Genomic DNA, 21,400 nt, shown 5'->3' with positions numbered 1-21,400 from the left:
GTTTTATATATCGTCGTTCGGTTTTGCCATCACAAAAGTTTACAAAGATTCGAAGTTTAACAGAGTGTTCAAAAGAATCGTGCGAGTGTTAACATAGTTATCGTGGGCGTTATAAACGTAGTTCGGATATCAAGCTATACATGTTATATTAGGTGCTTACATTGGTTCCACATGGTTACATATTGCAGGGAGGGAGGGAAGTAATGAAAAAGTCATTGGGTGTTTTGATAGGCTTTGGTGAACATCCATGTTTTTAGTTCTTTTTTGAAGGCTTTTAAATTTTGCTGTGTTCTAAGTTCAGTTGGGAGGGTGTTCCAAAGTTTGGGACTTCCTAGGGATATGGCTCTTTTCCGAGTTGAGGTAAGTTGTTTGGATCGAGTAGGAGGGATTTTTAAGAGACCTTTGTTAGATGAGCGGTTTGGTGAGTGGAGTTTTATTGATGTACTTAGCCAGTTGGTTTGTTTATCGTATATTATTTTGTGTAATATGGATAGAATTTTGTGGTCAATTCGGTATTTTATTGGTAGCCAGTGTAGTGATATAAGTATTGGTGTAATGTGATTGTGTTGTTTGGTTCCAGTGAGTATTCTGGCGGCTGTATTTTGAAGGATGGTGGTGAGAGGTAAGTTGAATAGCAGGGAGTTGCAGTAGTCCAGGTTGGAGAAGATGAGTAGTTGAAGGGCTGTTCTGAAGTCGATTGGGGAGAGGAAAGGTTTTAGACATCTTAGGGTTATGAGTTTGTGATATCTGTCTTTATGACTATTCATGGGGCCAGTTATGAAAACCTGACTGGCTGGGGGGTCACCAGGACAGGGTTGGGAACCACTGGTCTAGATTATCTGGGACAGAACTTTCCAGACATCTTACTAAGGTGCTACAGTTTTTGCCAGATAAGTCTTTTCAGCTTTTTAATTCATATTATTTTCCTAAATTGAGACGACATGGGTCCAGTTAGGGTGTTTCAGATGTATGTGCCCCTATTGAGAGTCCAGAATTCTCCCAGTTTCTTCATGATGATACTATGACTAAAGCTATCTTTGTGATTTCACTTGTTTCTGAAGCTGATTGAGATTTAATTTTCCAGCAATACTTTAAAATAAAGATTTGCTGTTCTGTGGCTAAAAATTAAATATGGTCCAAGATATTTCTTGTATTATGCAGGCCAAATGGAAGGCCTTTTTACAGTTAAAACAGGTTTTTGTCTTTAGGGACTATATTTTTCCTTATCCCCTGTAAGAGTTTAATAACTTATCAGAGGACTAAGTTTATTTTTTTTGAACCAGTTCATCTGTAGTCTTTTATTGATAAGTTTCAATGATGTTCCTATGTGTATCATTGGTGGGGTGGTATTTTATTTTTAGGTCTTATTTTGATATCTGGTAGTACATGATTCCCCCATGTAATGTGGACTTGATAAGAATTTCTATGTATGTATATCACGTTCTTGTTTGCATGAATTTTCCTTTAATCTTATATAATTTAGTTTTGTATCGTGTGAATGATTTGAAGCTTAATAAAGAATACATTATTAAAAAAAAAAAAAAAAAATTCCTGTCTGAAGTTGGGCAGAATAAGCTGAAATTGACCACAGATAAGAGCAAGTTGGTTCTCTGTGGCCAAGTAGTAACAAATTCAGCCCCAGAAGTGGGAGATGTGACCATACAGTGCACTCAAAGCTCAGAAAGATCTAGAAGCATTCCCGTGCAGGCACTTCCAGGTAAATCTCCTCAGTTAATGTTTGCTGCAAGGCAAAAGGATAGTTTTGTGTGCTCTTGGTTGGCTGCTTGCTATGTTCTAGATTTTCTCTGATTTGTATTTTTTTCAGTGTTTTCCATTTTTATTTCTTTACAGCTCCTTTATTCTTTTTAAAGTTTAGAATTAGATTTTTTTTTCTTTTTGATTTCAGTGCTGTCAGAGAAAAGTTCAAAATTGGGGGAAAAGATCCTTCAATTTAAGTGCAAAATGCAGACACAAGATATTGGACACAACTTGGATATTAAGAAATCTTTCTCTGCTGCTTAGGTTTCTTGCACAATATTGCTAACTGCACAGCATATGGGAAGAATGTCATAAATTGCCAAGGGTCCATCAAGCACAGCATCCTGTTTCCAACAGAGGCCAAACCAGGCCACAAGAACCTGGCAATTACCCAAACACTAAGAAGATCCCATGCTACTGATGCAATTAATAGCAGTGGCTATTCCCTAAGTAAACTTGATTAATAGCCGTTAATGGACTTCTCCTCCAAGAACTTATCCAAACCTTTTTTGAACCCAGCTACTCTAACTGCACTAACCAGATCTTCTGGCAACAAATTCCAGAGCTTTATTGTGCGTCGAGTGAAAAAGAATTTTCTCTGATTAGTCTTAAATGTGCTACTTGCTAACTTCATGGAATGCCCCCTAGTCCTTCTATTATCTGAAAGTGTAAATAACCGAGTCACATCTACCCGTTCAAGACCTCTCATGATTTTAAACACCTCTATCATATCCCCCCTCAGCCGTCTCTTCTCCAAGCTGAACAGCCCTAACCTCTTCAGCCTTTCCTCATAGGGGAGCAGTTCCATCCCCTTTATCATTTTGGTTGCCCTTCTCTGTATCTTCTCCATCACAACTATATCTTTTTTGAGATGCGGCGACCAGAATTGTACACAGTATTCAAGGTGCGGTCTCACCATGGAGCGATATAGAGGCATTATGACATTTTCCGTTTTATTAACATTCCCTTCCTAATAATTCCTAACATTGTTTGCTTTTTGTAAATATATTGAAAAGCCCCGGTCCAAGTACAGATCCCTGAGGCACTCCACTGTTTACCCTTTTCCACTGAGAAAATTGACCATTTAATCCTACTGTTTCCTGTCTTTAACCAGTTTGTAATCCACGAAAGGACATCGCCTCCTATCCCATGACTTTTTAGTTTTCGTAGAAGCCTCTCATGCAGGACTTTGTCAAACGCCTTCTGAAAATCCAAATACACTACATCTACCGGTTCACCTTTATCCACATGTTTATTAACCCCTTCAAAAAATGAAGTTAAGATTCGTTTTATTAGGCCATATACACAAACAATACAGTATATAGCCAGTGTTATGAAAGAAATGTTAACCATTTAATAAGCAATGAACAATAAACATTTATCCCTTAAATACCCCCAAGTTCACTGAACTAAATAACTTGAAATAAAGAAGTAATGAGGCACAATAGTGCACTGTGTGATTGCTCCTTTCATGTATTGCATAGCAAGTTAAAATTATCTGCTATATCGATATCTCCATCTAGCTAAGGAGCAATAAACTATAGGAGGACTCTCCACCCACTATTGCATACTGATAAACATAAAAAATCATTGTGCATCAAACTCTTGACTCTGTGATGAAAATATTGTAATTTGAGTCCCAAATTTCAAATGTCATTTTCTTCTTTTTAGGTACATTTTTATGCTTTTTATTTATTTATTTATGTATAACTATTATGCATTTCAAATAGAATACAAGATATCTTTAAAGATAAAATCTAAAATTAATCAAAATACTATTATAAATCACAAATTAAAGAGAAATAAACAGGCTTGTTTGGTCATGCATTCTATTTTTGGGGACAGGCCATGTAGCTGCATAAATATCCTCTAGTTAGCTTACTTTCGGGTTGGGTATTTAAATCCTCTTCTCTTTTTGAGGATTAGAAATAAGAATTGGACATGTCCATTGTTCTTGACAGTTTGCTTCTCCATAAGCAACAAATTGTCTCTAGCATTCGTCCACAGCATAATTGAGGGTCCCTCTACACAGATGGCCATCAACACAAGACCATGTTTAGCCAAATCGAGCACTTTGCACAGCCATAACTTGTTAGGTTGATTACCTGGAGGAAGGTATGAGAAATCTTCAAATATAGCAAGGCTGGATGTAAAATGTAACTTTAAGCCTATCACCCCTTCTAAAAATGATACACTCTTCTCCAGAAATGTTGAATTATCATGCATGTCCAGAACATATGGTCTAATGTACCTACATTTGTATTGCATGTAATTACGTCACAATATGAGCTGTTTTTTTTTTGCAAGATGTGCTCATCTTTGTGAAAAATAGAATCTACTTAGAAATTTCTATTGCATTTCTCTCAATTCGATATTGCGTGTGATATTTTAACATGTGCAAAGCATCTAATAAACCTTTGCAATGGTAAATCTAGTTGTAGTCTTATGTCCATGCTACCCAAAAACTTTATAATAAAAATTAGTATCCCACTGCAGCAGTGTTGTATGCAATTGGACTAGTTTACTGAGTTTGGGATTCAACATCAAACAGCTCTGTCAGAGGCTCCCATTTCTTATCCCTAATACATCTACAGAAGCAATGTAATGCCTTGCTTTAGGTAACCCAAAAATGTTTTTGCACTATCCCATACTGATATTATACATGCTGAAAACTAACCACTGCACTAGAAAAATGAATATTTTGAATGCCGTGACCCCATTAAGCACAGTATGTTATTGTCACTGTCACGTTGTACCTCTCTGCAGTGTTTTACCGTTTGGCTTTTGTTTCCCTCCAGGTGCTCCAGACCCCACTGCCGGCGCCAGTGTTAATGATGAAAACTGCTGGCATTTGGATGAGGAACAAGTGAGGGAGCAGGTGAAACTGTTCCTCTCTCAGGGAGGGTATTATGGATTTGGAAAGCAGCTCAACTCTATGTTTGCCAAGGTGAGAGAGGTCTTAACTTCAACAAAGTTTGTGGGCCTCTGTATGAGCCCTGTCAGCCCCAGAAATCTTGCTTTAATTCCAGCCTTGTTGTACAAGACATTTACTGACAGACAATGACTAGAACTGTGGTGGGAAGAATAGATCCTCTTCAAGACATCTGCTCTGCTGCATATGGTCTCAGCCTGACAGATTTTCGTCCTTTCTAGGTAGGACTAATAATGGTGCATAAAACAGTGATAAATAATACTCCATCTTATAGGAGCATCATATCCGGCTTTTGTGCTGCTCTTTAACCAAAAGTATAATCATAGGTCCTATTAGAAGACAGTTGATGGTGTTGGGGAAGGCATGGAAGTGTTGCAAACCAAAATATATTAAGTCAAAATTCTAAATGCATATAAAAAATGTTGACAAATTGGTCAATAGTCTTTACTAGGATCTATGATTATATTTTTGGCTAAAGAGTGGCAGAACAAGTATTAGCCTAAAGTCTGATATGATGGTCCTATAAGACAGAGTATTACTTATTATTTGATACATATACAAAAAAGAAAAAACTGGGAGATTTTCACATTGGTAATGATAATGGTGCCTAATATAAACATAGAATGTCAGGCCATATGGCCTACCAAATCTGCCTATGTTCAAATCTCGATATGATGTCCAACAATGAATATCGGCATAGAAGAACCTTGAATAAATAAATATATGCGCACCTACTTATTGTGCTGTCACAGGTTTTACTCTTTTGTGCCTGAATTGTGCCATTGCTTTGGATTCTGTACCTCTTCTGGAAGTCAAACCACCCTCTCAGTGAAAACGTATTTTCATGCACACCTTTTGGGTTTCACTCTCTGGCCTCTCTTCCTTTTTATTTTCATTCTGTGGGAAATGCTACTTTTTGATACTTTATTGAAGTCTGCTAGATATGTGAATGTTTGTACCATATCTCCCTTTTCCTGGAGGACTACATCTTTGTCTCCTTCACACTCGTCATAAGGCTTATAGTTAGATATAAAGATGGGAAAAATCTGAAATTTTGGAAGAGAATAAACTGGTTGAGAAAAAAGGAAATTTTGATGTATGTGTTTAAAAGTTAGTATCAAAATAGTTGATATACATTTTTTTAGTTCCTTAAAATAATAGTGTAGCTTCAGAAGAATGCTTCTGTAGTTCTGAGTATTCTTAAGATCTGTATGTTTTGGCAAGGAGAGTGGAACAGTGGTCTGGTTTTTCTTTCTACTATTGTGGTTACTAGGGACCCAAGTTCTGTCTTTCTCTGAGGACAAACAGGATGGCAGTTCTCACACACAGACAGGGGCGGATTGGCCTATCGGTGGGCCGGTCGCTCTAGTCACGTGGTCTGCGGCTGTGACAGAGCCACGCTCGGCAGACCACGTGTTATCTCCTGAACAAGCAGTTCAGTCTCCTTGTAAGAGAGGGTAAGTAGGAGCTTGGGCAGGCAGCATTGCGGCTACACCTCTTTGGTGCCATGCCCGGTATCACCTGTTGCCCGTGCACATCTGTACCAGTTCCCTGATGGTTCGACATGTCAATGTCAGGACTGCACCGGGGACCAGGCCTGCCATTGAGCACAATGGCCACCCTTGACACCATCAAGGTGCTGTGGCTGCCCTTGACACCATAGGACCTCTGACTGTGGGTGCCATCAAGCACCATATATGCTGTCGAACGCCCTGGCTGCAGGCGAGAGCCCTTCCATACTGTAGGCATCAGTGGGAGCAGTCATGTGCGTAGATGCCATCAAGCGCCATGGACTGTCAATGCATCGGAGGAACGGACATTAACCCAAGCGTCAAGTGCCATGGGCCTTGATGCAGCAGAGTAGTGGCATTAACCTTGAGCTTCATCGAGGGCCTTAAGACTGACATGTCTGAGTCAGGACTGAGTCAGGTGCTGGGACTACCATTGAGCACCATGGTCACCCTCAACACCATCGAAGCCACCTTCGATACTGTTGAGGTGTGTGGCTGCCCTCAATGCCATTGAGCTCCATGGAGGCCATTGGGCATGTTGCCAGTGATGCCATTTGCAGCTGCTCTTGACTATGTCGAGCACCATCGCCACCAGGGGGCACTGAGATTGCCATTGAGCAACCTCAAGGCTGTCCACTGCTGGGGCGTGGGAGTCCTGAGAGCCCTCGAGTGATAAGTGCTTTGAGCCTTGGATGGTGCTGTCAAACACCAGGTTTGCCATCAAGCTGAGACCCCCTTGAGTGCCGAGGTATCTAGGGTGCACCCTGGTCCAGTGCCCTTGAGGTTGTCGAGCATTCGGGGTTCCGATGAACCCTTTTGCGGTGTCAGGACAGGGCACAGAGGGGCATCGTGGTGTGCCATTGATGGCAAATGGCTGTCAGGTGCTATGGATGCTGATGCTCTCAGGTGCCTTGAGCCACCGTCCAGCACCAAAGGCTCTGGGATTGTAGAGCATCGGGGGATGCCACCAGGTTTTGAGCGCCATTGTGCTCAAAATTGAGCTCCTATTTTACCACTTGTTTAAGTCCTTCTCTTTTTTTCTGTAGCCGCTTGCTACCTCGATGTCCAAGTTCACGCCACCTTGTTTTTTGTAACTTTGCCTCTTGTTCAATGTTAAGTTAATGTTTACCCCTTGTTCCATGTAAACCGGCATGATATGATATGCATCATGAATGCTGGCATAGAAAAGCGTTGAATAAATAAATAAATAGTGCTGATGAGCGCTGTTGAGGCTATTGTCAGCAATGGGCGCTGCGATGGACGCCATTGAGCTCATGAAACTGATGCTCTGTCGCATAGGTGGGCCAAGGGGAACTATAGTTCCCCTTGGCCCACCTATATATATATATCAGTTTCCTGTAAACCGATGTGATATTTCGATCGAATGTCGGTATATAAAAACAAACAAATAAATATCAATGGCGCCGGCCGTCATTGGTTCTTTTGGGCACTGATTCAACATGTTGATGCTGTAGAGCCTCCTCCTTCGAGCACCATAAGCGTTTGCTGCTTCTGCCTCGTGTAATTTAAAATTTCTATTCTGCCTTTTGTCTATCACTTCAAAGTAAATCATAGTGTCTCATTTTTTTATGATTGCTTTTACTTGTCTGCCATGTAGATATAATGGGTTATAAACGTGCAAATTTGTTATAGGGAGCATGTTGCATAACATGGTCGGGTGACATCAAGATTGGGAGCAGGATAGATCAAATTCGGACATTGCTCGAATTATCATAATTTACAAAAAATCAAACCTCTTAATTTAACCGCTTTATACTTTTGAGGTATTTGAATGCCGCTATCATAATCCTTGTCTCTTTTCTCCTCTTCTCTAGAGTACACATTTAGGTCCTTGAGCATCATCTCATACAACCTTCAGTGTAAACTCTATTCCATTTTGGTAGCATTTCTCTGTACCACCTCCAGGCTATCCATATTCTTTTTGGAGGTGAAGTCTCACCAGTGACTTAGACATTTGTCTTCAGATCACAAGACACAATCACCCCAAGGTGTCTGTCCTGCTTCATGCATATCTGTATCACACTCCCCTATCATGAACGGCTTTTTTGGACTCAGTACTCAAATGCATTATTCTGCACTGTGTCTTGAGTGCCAAGTCCTTGACCTCTCTTCAACTTTTCTTAGATTGCTTCTTGTCCTGAGTGCTCCCTCAGAGGTGTTCAGTCTGTTGAAGATCTTAATGTCATCTATAGAACATTTGTCTTCAACATTTCTTACAAAGATATTGAACAGAACTGGCCCAAAGGACAGATCCCTGAGGTGTTCCATTAGTCACCTTCCTTTTCTCAGAGTGAATTCCATTTACCACTACCCTCGGTCATACTCAACTGGTTTCTAATTTTGTCCACCACCTTGGGCCCTACCTCGTGGATGCTCAGTTTATTTTGAGCTTCCAATGTGGGACAATATCAGAAGCTTTGCAGAAATCCTAATAAATCGTATCCAGCACATGGCCTTGATTTAATTCTCTAGTTACCAATCAAAAAAATTAATCACATGTTTCACGCAATCTCCCGCTGGTAAAATCATTCTGCCTCAAACCCTTCGAACTGCTGGATTCAAAATCCATTGTCTTTTCCTTTAATAGCCTCCATTAATTGCCCCCCTTCTCTATTGAGGTAAGACCAATCAGCCTGTAGTTTCCTACATCCTTTTATGAAGAGGAACATCAGCTCTTCTCTATTCCCACAGAACCATTCCTGGCTCCAGAGTTATGTTGAATAGATCTTTCAGCAGCCCCACCAGAACCCATAGTGTTGTTTACTTTTGGTTCTGCATGAAACCTTTTTTCTGTAAATGGTGCATCATCTAGAAGCATCACCTGTCCCTGTGAGCTTATCACACCTGCAATATGTGTGCAGCATCAACCCCTGGAAATATGCATTTTTTTGTTGTGTGCGCTGACAGCCATTGGGAATGCATTTGCCCTACCTGAGCTGTTTCTTCCTTTCCTATGCTAGGTACGTGAGATGCTGCGGATGAGAGATTCCAACGGAGCTAGAATGCTGGCGTTAATCACAGAACAACTTATTGCTGATCCTCGGTTGGCCCTCTGGCGGCAGCAGGGTACGGGCATGACTGATAAATGCAGGCAGCTGTGGGACGAGCTGGGTGAGTTCATTACTTTGCCAGAAAATGTTTATACATGCCCTCACCTGTTGACTTCTGTTAAAGAGTGTTCATCTGTGCCTTTCGCACCCCCACATACTGAACTAGCTCGGCCAGAGCATGCTCAATTTTGCCTCCACCCCATTTTCATTTCTTGACTTTCATCTGCTATAGTGTGCTTTATCCTTGCCTCCACTTCAAGTCACTTCCTCAACTAAGAACATAAGAAATAGCCATGCTGGGTCAGACTAAGGGTCCATTAAGCCCAGCATCCTGTTTCCAACAGAGGCCAATCCAGGCTACAAGTATCTGGCATCCCTCTGCCAGCGGGCTCATCCATGCCTGTCGCTTGTCCTCACCTAGCTCTGTTACTCTCTCCCTCGCCTCCTAATCTTACTTTGTGAGAGAGCTCATCTGGGGCTACACTTCACTCTCACCACCCGACCTTGTTCTGCCCATCTGGGCTTCCATTCAGTTTCTTACTTGCTTCAATTATTGCAGTTGGGTAGGATCCTCAAATGAGCCCCTGCTAGCCAAACTCCCGTCTGCTCAAAATGCTATTGCCTTTCATATGGATAATGTCATGAATGGCGCCAACCTCAGATGTTTTTGCAATGCTATGGAAAAGCTTAGAAAGCTTTTCAGGCATGTGTGGGAATACTTTGTTGCACAGGGACCTTATCTGTTATATTTTTTTCTGCAGTCTATGTCTGTGATTCTGGCAAATCCATTTTGTTCTTGTTTTCATGTAGTGGTCTGGGTCTCCTCAGTACATATTTTTTTCTCCTTTGCTCCTTTAGAACTCTTAGTCAGGTTTTCCAGTAGTTTTATCAGTTTCTTTAGTTTTCGATCAGTAGTACTTAGCCCTGAGTTTACTAAATTCAGACCTTGTGTAAGCAGCTTCTGTTTGCCCTGTTTTTCAGAAAACTTTTGATTTTTCTGCATCTATTTTCTGACTGAGCCACAGAAGCAGGCCAACTGCTTCAAGAGATGCCTGTGCTGTAACAAAGATGTCTCTCATAGATCTTCATACAGCTTGCATTCACTGCTTGGGCATGGGCCACCATATCCCTAGTTTTGACATCTCTCAATGCCAGAGAAAGGTTCCTCTGCATCAAGTTTGGAATCCAGGAGCATCGATGCTGAGCACTGGGCAGAGATGTATAAACGTCTATCCAAGAGCAGGAAGATAGCTACTATCCGCTGTGTCCAGAGATGAGCTCAGCCTTCCAAAAAAGAACTAACCTGAGTGCAAACCACGGTCATCAGTACCCCTCCCCCCCCCCTGGTTATCCAGGAGGATCTGTCCTCACCTTCGGAAGCCCCTCCAGTTTAGATCTTTGCAATCTTTGAGGAGTAGCTGGACCAGAGGAGCCACAAGCTCTTTCCTCAGCACCTCAGATTTGCAGAGCGTCTCTGGCTGATGTCCTGTTCCCATGCTGTCTTCATTCATTTCAAATTCATGCATACTTTCTTCCAGTCTATTACACTTGCCGAGAAAGGTTATGCCCATATGACAAACACCCTTGCCTCCAACCCCTACTATTTTTTTGCCACACTCATCTCTCTTTAAACTGCCTCTGAGACTCTGCCCAGGCTATGGTTGATTTCTTCCATGAAGTGATTGACCAGATTGTCTGTGGCTTCTTTGGCCCCTACCACATTTTCTTCTTTTTCTGAAATCGAGGAGGAGGAACTTGCCCATTTTCTCTCCTCCTCCAAACACATACTACTTTTCCCTCTAACCCCATTCCCGCCCAACTCCTCATTTCTATCTCCCCTGCTATCATCCTCTCTATCTCTCACATCCTCAATCAATCTTTTGCCACTATAACTGTTCTCTCTTCCTTTAAACTTGCTGTGATCACACCACATTGTAAAAATATATTTTTTTTTAATTTGCCATCCTGGGTCAGACCGAAGGTCCATCAAGCCCAATATCCTGTTTCCAATAGTTGCCAATCCAGGTCACAGTACCTGGCAGGATCCCAAGAGGTCGATAGCCCATGCTGCTTAACTCAGGGATAAGAAGTGGATTTCTACACATCCACCTTAATAAATATGGACTTTTCTTTCAAGAATTGTCCAAACCTTTTTTGAATTATGAAGTATGAGAGAAAAAATGTGTGAAAGTATGAGAGAAAAAATGTGTGAAGCTTGCTGGGCAGACTGGATGGGCCATTTGGTCTTCTTCTGCCGTCATTTCTATGTTTCTATGAATTCAACTACACTAACAGCTTTCACCACATCCTCTGGCATCAAATTCCAGAGTTTAATTGTGTTGAGTAAGAAAAATATTTTCTCTTATTTGCCTTAAAATGTATCACCTATCCATCTCTTCTCCAAGCTGAAGAGTCCTAACCTCTTTAGCCTTTCCTCCTAAGGGAATCGTTTCATCCCCTTTATCATTTTGGTTGCCCTTCTCTGTACTTCTTCTAATACTGCTATACCTTTTTTGAAATGCGGTGACCAGAACTGCACATAATACTCCAGATGCAGTTGTACCATAGAATGATAGAGAGGCATTATGATATTCTATGTTTTATTCTCCCTGCCTTTCCTAATAATTCCTATTTGCTTTCTTGGCTGCCACTTCACACTGAGCAGATGATTTCAACATATCCATGTTGACACCTAGATCCTTTTCATGGATGGTGACTAAACTTCCGTTGGAGAACCTTGCATTGTGTCGCTATAATTTGAGTTGCTCTTCCCTACATTAAATGTCATATGCTACTTAGATGCCCAGTGTCCCAGTTTTCCAAGGTTCTCTTGCAATTTCTCACAATCCTCTTGTGATTTAACAACTTTGAATAATTTTGTATCAGCAAATTTGATCACCTCACTTGTCATTCTGTAGGTCATTTATGAATGTGTTAAAAAGCAGTGGTCTTAGTACAAATCCCTGGGGCGCACAACTATTCATCTTTCTCTAAGAGAAAACTGATCATTTAGCTTTACTCTGTTTTCTGGACCCTACTTGCCCTATTAACTATTGTCCTTTCTCTGTGAACAAGCAGAACAAAGTCAGCCATACAAGGGGTGAAAGCCCTTGGTGCCATGTCGAAGTTCACTCTCTATCTCAGAAGCAAAATCTTTGAGCATGTGTAGGATTTCCTGTTTTAGTATCGTCACATGAGCCTCTCAATCCATTTTCATTTGCTCCGTGAACATATATATCATCAGTTTTGATATCAGAATCAGACTCTTCCACTATATCTCCTCCTACCATTACCACAGAATGCCATTCATCTATGCAAAAGCTATGATCGGATTTTGTAGCGAAATAGGCAATCAGTATTCCTTCTAATGCTGATTCATAAACATTAGGAAGTGTTCACATGGCTCTGCCCTCAGACCCTTCACCAAAACCTGAAAAAAGTAAAGACCCACAGAAGATTTATCATATTCAGGTTTTTTTAATTGATATTTTCTTTAAATAAATGTAACAATACAGTTCAAGTCTCCCAGTTCCCCCCCCCCTTCTCCCCCAAACTAATCATGCTGTTCCCTGTACGTACCAGGATCAGTCCAGACGGTGGGTTATGTCCCCCGTCCAGCAGATGGAGTCAGAACAGACTTCGAGGGACGTCACCAGTATAAGCCAGTGCTCCCTCTGCTGGAGCTCAGTATCCCAGTATCTTTCTGACTCCAGCAGATGAGAGTTGGGGGATCCACGGTCTCCCCAGGCTGGTTGGATTCTTTTTCAGGATTTCTCTTTATTTCTTCCTCCAGGTTTTCTTGTCTTGAGCTATTTGAATCAAGTTAAAGTTAAATTCTTTGAAAAAAAAAAAAAAAAAAAAAAAAGGTTTCTTGTTTGGAGGCGTGTCTTCTGCCTTCTCTCTTGCTTCCTTCTTGCGGGGAAGGCACCTCGCAGCCGGCAGACGTTTCTTCCTCTCTCCCCTCCCCCCGGCAGGGGCGGCGCGGGCCGGCCACTTCGCCGCCGTTGGCGGGAACGGCGGCCATTTTGCTTTCGCGGCACCTCGCTGCTGTGGAGGCTGTGACCGAGCGGAGGGATTTTCGGGAGGTCTCACCTCCGAATTTATCCCCGGAGGGGGGCTTGCCCGATCCTGGGCCTTCGGAGGTTCCTCCCTCGGACCCCCCTCCCAGCTTGCCTCGTTTTTTTTTTTTTTTTTTTTTTTTTAATTTGTGAAATTTTTTTTATTGACAATTACACAAGTTACAAAAGCCGTATAAACATAACAGCATGAAAAAACATGTGAAAATGTCACATCTAGAAAACACATCATGAACAAGCCTTGATTGCCAATATACAATTTTGTTAATGTATATTCATCTACCCAACCCCCCCCCTTCTCATGGATTATCCAGAAATGTTCATAAGTCAAAAATGCAGTGTAAATAGAAGATTTCGGTCTATCACGAACGTATAGAACAGAGTACCTTTCAGGGATAAGGAATGAGAGATTAGAAAGGACCCCACTATAAAATATGACAAAGAAGACTACTAGCAGTTCCAGCCATGGGGGCTAATTATTAGTGGCTGCTCTCCACATTACATATGGATTCCAGATTTTTAAAAATTTGTTCAAAGTTTTATGTTTATGGGCTGTGATCTCCCCCAGATTGTAAGTCTGTTTTATTAACTTCTGTATGTCCTGTATGGTTGGAATTTCTGACCCCTTCCAACATTTAGCCAGAGCCCCCCGGGAGACAGTAACAACATATTTAATAAAAATATTTTGACAAACATTTAAATCTGCGTCCTCTTTATTTAGCAACGCCTGGGCAGGTGTAAGAACCACTGTGCGAGCAAGAACCCTGGTAATCCAAACTGATACAGACTCCCAAAATAATTGAAGTTTGGGACAGGCCCACCACAGATGAAAAAATGTACCTACACCTCGGCATTGTTTCCAACACTGGTTGGACGAGGACAATTTGAAACGATGCAATTTATCAGGCGTCCAATACCACCTAAAAAGCATCTTGTAACCATTTTCAATATGGGTGGAAGATATAAGTCCCTTCCCTACAACCTGAGACAGTTGATGCCATGAGTCCAAAGTCCAGGAAACCCCCAGATCCCTTTCCCAGGCCATGACGTGCGATTCCTTAGTCTTAGAGGTTCCCAATAAAATAGCATAGATACGCGTGATATGTTTGCGGGTCTTAGCCGCTTGGTGGCACAGAGCTTCAAACGGGGAAAGACCCAAATTCAGATCTGACAGTTTTAACGTTTGAGTCACAAAATGAACTACTTGCAGATAAAAGTACAGTTCTTTGGAATCCAGAGAATATCTCTCTTGGAGGCGAGTAAATGGTATAATTCCCCCGGGGGCCCAGATTTGAGAAAGGGTAAGAATACCCAGAGACCTCCAGTTGTGGAGACTCCGAGATTGCGCTGCCTGACTAAAGGCTTGGTGATGAAACAAATGAGTATGAGTAAACGTTTGTCTAGGACCCACCAACTTAGATCGCCACTTATTCCATACAGCCAGTGTAGTGCTAACGGTCGCAGGCAAGCTAACCCGCGGATACCACGTCCGGCTATCCTGCCAGAGTAATGCCGATAAAGGTAGTGCACCCATCATTGCTTGTTCTAACTGTACCCAGGGTTTCGTACTATGAGAATTATTCCATTCCACCGCCGCTTTTAAATGAGCCGCCCCATGGTAACCATGTAAGGATGGCATCCCGAGGCCTCCCTGAGACTTGGGGAGGTATAAAATTGTTTTCTTGATCCTGGGGTGTTTCGCCTTCCACAAAAACTTAAGTAATCGACTTTGCCATTTGTCCAAAAGTGTGGTGGGTATCACTATAGGTAAAGTTTGGAACAGATATAAGAGCCGAGGTAAGATATTCATCTTAATTACCGCCAAGCGTCCAAGCCAGGATATATGGTACCTGTCCCACTCCTCCAATTCCTTATAAATTTTGGTAAGCAAGGGAGGATAATTAAGTTGGAAAATATTATTCTCCCCACCTATATAAATCCCCAAATATTTCAGTTTGCCTTTAGCCCACTTAAAGGGATGTGATTGCTTAATTCGTAGAATCTCCGCCGCTGACACATTAACATTTAATAATTCCGACTTTTCCCAGTTAATTTTAAAGCCTGATACCCCACTAAAGGCCGAGATTTCCTCTGACAAAGCTGTTAAAGAATCCCCTGGACTGGTAATGGTAAATAAGATGTCGTCCGCAAAAAGGGACATCTTAGAGGAAAATGATCCCAAACCCAGTCCATGGATGCGCGGATTAGTTCGGACGTGATATGTGAAGGGTTCCAAAAATATGGCGAAGAGCAGCGGTGAGAGAGGACAACCCTGTCGTGTGCCCCTACCAACCAGAAACGGTGCTGAATATCCCCCATTAATCTTTAAACACGCTTGTGGGGCCTCATAAAGCTTCTGAATCCACCTGATGAACTTATCCCCAAAATGAAAGGCTCTCATGGTCTGAAAAAGGAAGGGCCAATGTACATAATCGAATGCCTTCTCAGCGTCTATCGCTAACAGCAGTAAAGGAACCTCCAGGGATCGGGCTAGGCCAATTAAGTCAATTATTTTCCTTACATTATCGGAGGCCATACGGCCTGGTATAAAGCCCGATTGGTCTACGTGGATCAATTGGGGAAGAAAATTATTAAGTCTGTTGGCCAGAATTTTAGCAAGCAACTTCATATCCAAATTAATTAGGGAAATAGGGCGGTATGAACCGCAGAGAGTAGGGTCACGCCCAGGCTTCGCCAAAATAGTTACCCCGGCCAGATTAGCCGATTTTGATAATGAAACAGTTCCCTGCAAGGCATTGAAAAGTCTGACTAAGAGCGGGATCACCAACCCCTCAAATTTTTTGTAGAAGGCTGCTGTTAATCCGTCAAGTCCAGGTGACTTTCCCGTTTTCAAACCATGTATGGCCCATCGTACCTCAGCTGGGGAAATATCACGATCCATAAACTCCTGATTAACCGAGGAAATGGAGGGTAGTCGTAGGTCAGAAAGATACCTCTCTATGTTGGGAAAAGAAATGGAGTGATCAGTGGCATATAATTCCGAGTAAAACCGGATAAACCTCTGTCGGATATCCAAGTTGGAAGTAAGCATCCCCCCACGCTCATCCTTGATTTTAATAATATTATTTTGAACCTGTTGAGCCTTAAGCTTTTTCGCCAACTGCCTCCCCGCTTTATTGCCCCCCTCATAATATAACTGTTTGGTAAGAGTGAGATTATGGGCAATCTTAGCGGACTCTAATTGCTCCAAATGGGCCCTTAAATTATCTATTTCCTCCCTCAGTTGGGCTCCTCCAGTGTTCTGATGTTGAAGGCCCAACTCATGCAATCTCTGTAGGGTATCAGTTTTATCTTGCCCACATCGTTTTTTTAAATAGGAGCCCCTAGCAATAAACTTCCCGCGAAGCACCGCCTTAAGGCAATCCCACAATATCATCGGCGACATCCCCTCTTTATCATTAAAAGTCAGGTACTCTGTGATATCAGATTGTATTTGTTGTACAAAAGTATCATCGGCCAATAAACTCTCATTCAACCTCCAATATTGATGACCCCTATCATAAGTACTGAGGTCAAGTTGGAGCGATATCGGACCGTGATCCGACCATGTGATAGGACCAATGTGAGGTGATTGTACCTGATTAACACAGCTTTTGGAAATCATAAAGCTATCAATCCTCGAATATGATTGGTGTGCCCTAGAATAAAAAGTGTACTCCCGGCGCCTGGGATTCCAACTACGCCACACATCAATCAATTGCCATTGTTTAAGAAATGACCTAAAAGCTTTACGCTCCCGATTATCAGGTGTGGCCGCACTCCCTGAATTATCCAATTGCGGATTGCTAGTGAGATTAAAATCACCACCGATCAAAATGTGACCCTCTGCATGTTGTTCCAATAATCGATTGAGCTCCTGAAAGTACCGTCCCTGACCTGAGTTAGGGGCATACACATTAACCAAAGTAAATTTTTCCCCTCCCAGGACAAGGATGAGAATGATATAACGGCCCTCAGGGTCCTTATAGCAGGCTACTTCCTCGAACATTAGATTTTTGTTAATTAAAATGCCCACCCCTAAATATTTATGACTTAGGGGCCGCGCTACCCAATATTGTGCTGGATACGTCAGATTTCTGAGGAGTGATTCATGTCTACGTTTAAGATGAGTCTCTTGGAGGAATGCAATAGAAACGCTAGCAGCTTGCAGGTCCGAAAAGAGACAATGCCGCTTGTAAGGTGAATTAAGTCCCTTAACATTAAGGGAGTAAAGGGTCAATCGCACCATCATGTATCTATCGATTTGCTATGTCTAGCAACCCCTAGCCCACTACTCACTCCTAGATAACGTGAAAGTCCCTCCCTACCCCACCCAACCTGCATATTCGTACAAATGAAGACCAACATATTTCTGACAACGTTATGTATAACCGAACCCACGAGAAGTTGCCACCCCATCCCCTTCCCATCCCCCTCCCCTCCCCGCTTTACCCTGATCCCTTCAAATTGGGGTACTGATACCCGCCAATTTGACCTGAAAAGAGAGGAATTAGCCATCCCCACGTGACCCAGATACTGATCCAACCAACCTAGTATGATCAATTTGTAATAGACATCTAATTATCCCATAAAAGAGTGTACATATCAACATGAATAATGTAACCATCCTTATTAAAGAAGGGAACCCTTGCTGCAGCCATCCTATCAGGTAACCAGTCAAGATAGAGAAAATGAATCCTGCTAAGTAAGCAGGATAGCTGCCACGTAGCCAAATCAATAAACGTCTCCTGAGACCACTCAGTGTTCACGGTCCAGCGCCCTGATCCGCCGCGGAGGGTACATTCCTTCGCAGTCTCTTATCTCCTCTGTTTACTCTCTGCCACTGCGGGTACACTTCCCTGCGACTGTGGGGCTTGGGTGCCGCCTGTAGTTGTTCAAATCCAGCATATCCGGCCTGATGAATCAGTCGCGCCGCTTCCAGCAAAGTCTTAACCCGGTGAGACTCTCCCTTTAAAGTAAAACGTATCCCAAAAGGGAATAGCCAGCGATACCGTATGTTTTCTGTACGAAGAAAATCCGTCACCGGTTTCAAGTCTTGACGCCTCCGGATAGTGATGGGCGAGAGGTCGGGGAAAACCATGATGGCGTCCCCCTGCCATTGCCATGTGGCCTGTTTCCTGGCTATATTCATAATCTGATCTTTCTTGGAGTAGTCGTGAAAGCAAGCCAGGATATCTTTGGGTTTATTGGCTACACGGGGCCCCAAAACCCTGTGCGCTCGATCAATTTTTATTGTCTCTGCAGGAGCCTCACTAACCGAAGGTGCTGTGGATGCTAGTAGCATATTGCAAATTCGCCGAACTACCTCCTCACAGTTACCATTTTCAGCAGACTCCGGGACTCCTCTGAACCGGATGTTATGTCGCCTCGAGCGATTTTCCAAATCTTCAAGTTTTTCGTTTAAGCGCTCCATCTCGGCTTGTGTATGTGTCTGTTGTTCCCTTACAGTTTTAATATAGTCCGAATTGGCATCCACTCGGGTTTCTAATTCAAAGAGCCGGCGGCCTTGTTCAGCCATCTCACTCCGGAGTTCTTCAATGGATTGCATAATATCTCCTGTTTTAGTAGAAATTTCAGTTTTTAGCTCTGCAAACCATGTTTTCATTTCCGATTTGGTCGGCAGATCGCCAGCGTCAGAGTTTGCCGTTTCCTCCGCGCTATCCAGCTCAGGGGCTGAATCCTCCAGCGCCGCCATTTCCTCCTCACACGCGGTCCTCCCGTCCACCTCCGTTTTCTTATACGAGAATTTTTTAAAGTCAATATGCTTACGTCTCGTGGACATCAGTAGACTCTGGTATAGTCGGCCCGACCGGATAATAAAAATTTGCAAATGCGATGGCGATATTTGGTAGGGATTTAGTCCGTGGTTAGAGGAGCTCTTAAGTCAAGCAACCATCCCGTGGGGTGACGTCACTTCCTCCAGCTTGCCTCGTTTTTCACCTGAGTTTATTCTACTCATGCATAGTGCGTACCTTCAGGGATTGGGGGCTCCCGGGGACCTGGCCCCTCGCCCTCCACCGGCAAAGACTCCTCGGGTGCCTGTGGCCCCTCCTGGGACGCCCCCTGACCTGGTCGGGTCGGTGGCCGGGGCCCCAGCCCCTCTTCCGCGTCCTCGGCCTGCCACGGGAGCGGCGGCACCGATCTCGCCACCCTCACCGGAGCCCGCGGACCCTGCGCTCTCGGAGCTCCCTTCCGAAGGGGATGACCCGCTGGCACTCCGGATTTTCCAGCGGGACGAACTGAATGATCTGATACAGCAGATCCTTTTGGAACTGGATCTTGATCCTCCTCCGGGTCCGCCGCTCCCGGTGGCGCCCGCCGTCACCACATCGGCCAGAAAGGGGGACCCGGTTCTCGCTGCCCTTCGTCCCCGGCCTCGGGCATTTCCCATCCATGAGTCCTTCCTGCAGCTTCTCACCAGGGAGTGGGATACCCCTGAAGCCTCATTTAAAGTCACCCGGGCTATGGAGAAGTTGTACCCGCTCCCAGAAGACTTCTTGGATCTTATCAAGGTTCCCAAGGTGGATTCGGCCGTCTCGGCGGTCACCAAGAGGACGACGATCCCGGTCACGGGCGGCACAGCGCTCCGGGATACTCAGGACCGCAAGTTGGAGGTATTCTTGAAGAAGGTTTTCGAAGTCTCCGCCTTGGGCATGCGGGCTGTCATGTGTACCTCACTGGCTCAGCGGGCCAGTCTCCGGTGGGTGCAACAGTTGCTGACTTCTCAAGCGTTACCACCGGACGAAGCCGCGCAGGCTGACCGCCTGGAGTCCGCGATAGCCTATGGGGCCGATGCCCTCTATGATCTCTTCCGAGTACAGGCGCGTTCCATGGTATCGGTGGTGGCAGCTAGGAGGCTCCTTTGGCTCCGCAACTGGGCGGCGGATGCTTCCTCTAAGTCGAGCTTGGGGTCCTTGCCTTTCCGCGGAAAATTCTTGTTTGGAGATGACTTGGATCAGATTATCAAATCTCTCGGGGAGAATGCTGTTCACCGACTCCCTGAAGACAGACATCGACCCTCCAGGGCTTTTGCGGCTACCCGGACTAGAACCCGAGCGCAGAGGCGCTATAGGTCGTACAGGCAGCCGGGGACCCGGGCTTCCTCCTCCTCCTCCAGACCCCAGACCTGGTCTCGGTCCTTTCGGGGGCGCCGCTCCGCCCGTGACGGCTCCGGACAGGGTCCTCCTCCACCAAAGTCGTCCCAATGATGCCAGATGCCCCCACTCCCCCACGCCCAGGATAGGGGGTCGCCTGGCGGATTTCTACGGGGAGTGGGTAAGGATATCGGCGGACCAGTGGGTTCTGGACACTATAAGGGACGGCTACGCTTTGGAGTTTGCCCGTCCTCCCAGAGACCGGTTCCTCTTCTCCCCCTGTGGCTCGGACCTCAAGCGGGCGGCGATACAGCAGACTCTGGATCGTCTTCAGGGCATAGGAGCCATTGCCCCCGTCCCCTTCGGCGAGGTGGGCTCGGGTCATTATTCTGTCTACTTCGTCGTGCCAAAGAAGGACGGTTCCTTCCGGCCCATTCTCGATCTCAAGGAAGTCAACAGGTCTCTGCGAGTCAGCAGGTTCCGCATGGAGACGCTGCGCTCGGTGATTGCAGCGGTTCATCGAGGGGAATTTCTGGCCTCCTTGGATCTGACGGAGGCCTATTTGCACATTCCCATCCTGCCGGCGCATCGTCGTTTTCTCCGCTTCAAGGTTCTGGGCCAGCACTTCCAGTTCACAGCTCTCCCGTTCGGTCTAGCGACAGCGCCTCGCACCTTCACCAAGATCATGGTTGTCGCCGCGGCTCTCCGCAGGGACGGGATACTTGTCCATCCCTATCTGGACGATTGGCTGATTCGATCGAAGTCCTTTGCCCACGGACACGAGTCGGTGACCAGGGTGGTCCAGGTCCTACAATCCCTGGGATGGGTAGTGAACTTCGCCAAGAGTTCTTTGGTTCCTTCTCAGCGCCTGGACTTCCTGGGTGCCAGCTTCGACACGCTGCAGGGCAAGGTGTTTTTGCGTCCGGACAAGGCTCAG

The 21,400-nt window shown here is 44.4% G+C and overlaps 1 protein-coding gene across 1 annotated transcript in view; it reads left to right on the top strand.

Annotated features, from left to right (window-relative positions):
• Positions 1-21,400, top strand: part of ZSWIM5 (zinc finger SWIM-type containing 5) — a 200,297-nt gene that overhangs the window by 16,303 nt on the left and 162,594 nt on the right. The window contains exons 3-4 of the mRNA XM_029618845.1: positions 4,557-4,705; positions 9,183-9,333. Coding sequence (XP_029474705.1) covers positions 4,557-4,705; positions 9,183-9,333 — 300 coding nt within the window. The remainder of the gene's footprint in view (positions 1-4,556; positions 4,706-9,182; positions 9,334-21,400) is intronic.

This window comes from Rhinatrema bivittatum, chromosome 10, assembly GCF_901001135.1.
Source record: "Rhinatrema bivittatum chromosome 10, aRhiBiv1.1, whole genome shotgun sequence".
Taxonomy (NCBI): domain Eukaryota; kingdom Metazoa; phylum Chordata; class Amphibia; order Gymnophiona; family Rhinatrematidae; genus Rhinatrema; species Rhinatrema bivittatum.
Note: the sequence above shows the minus strand (reverse complement) of the source record. Positions and strands in the feature narration are given on the sequence as shown.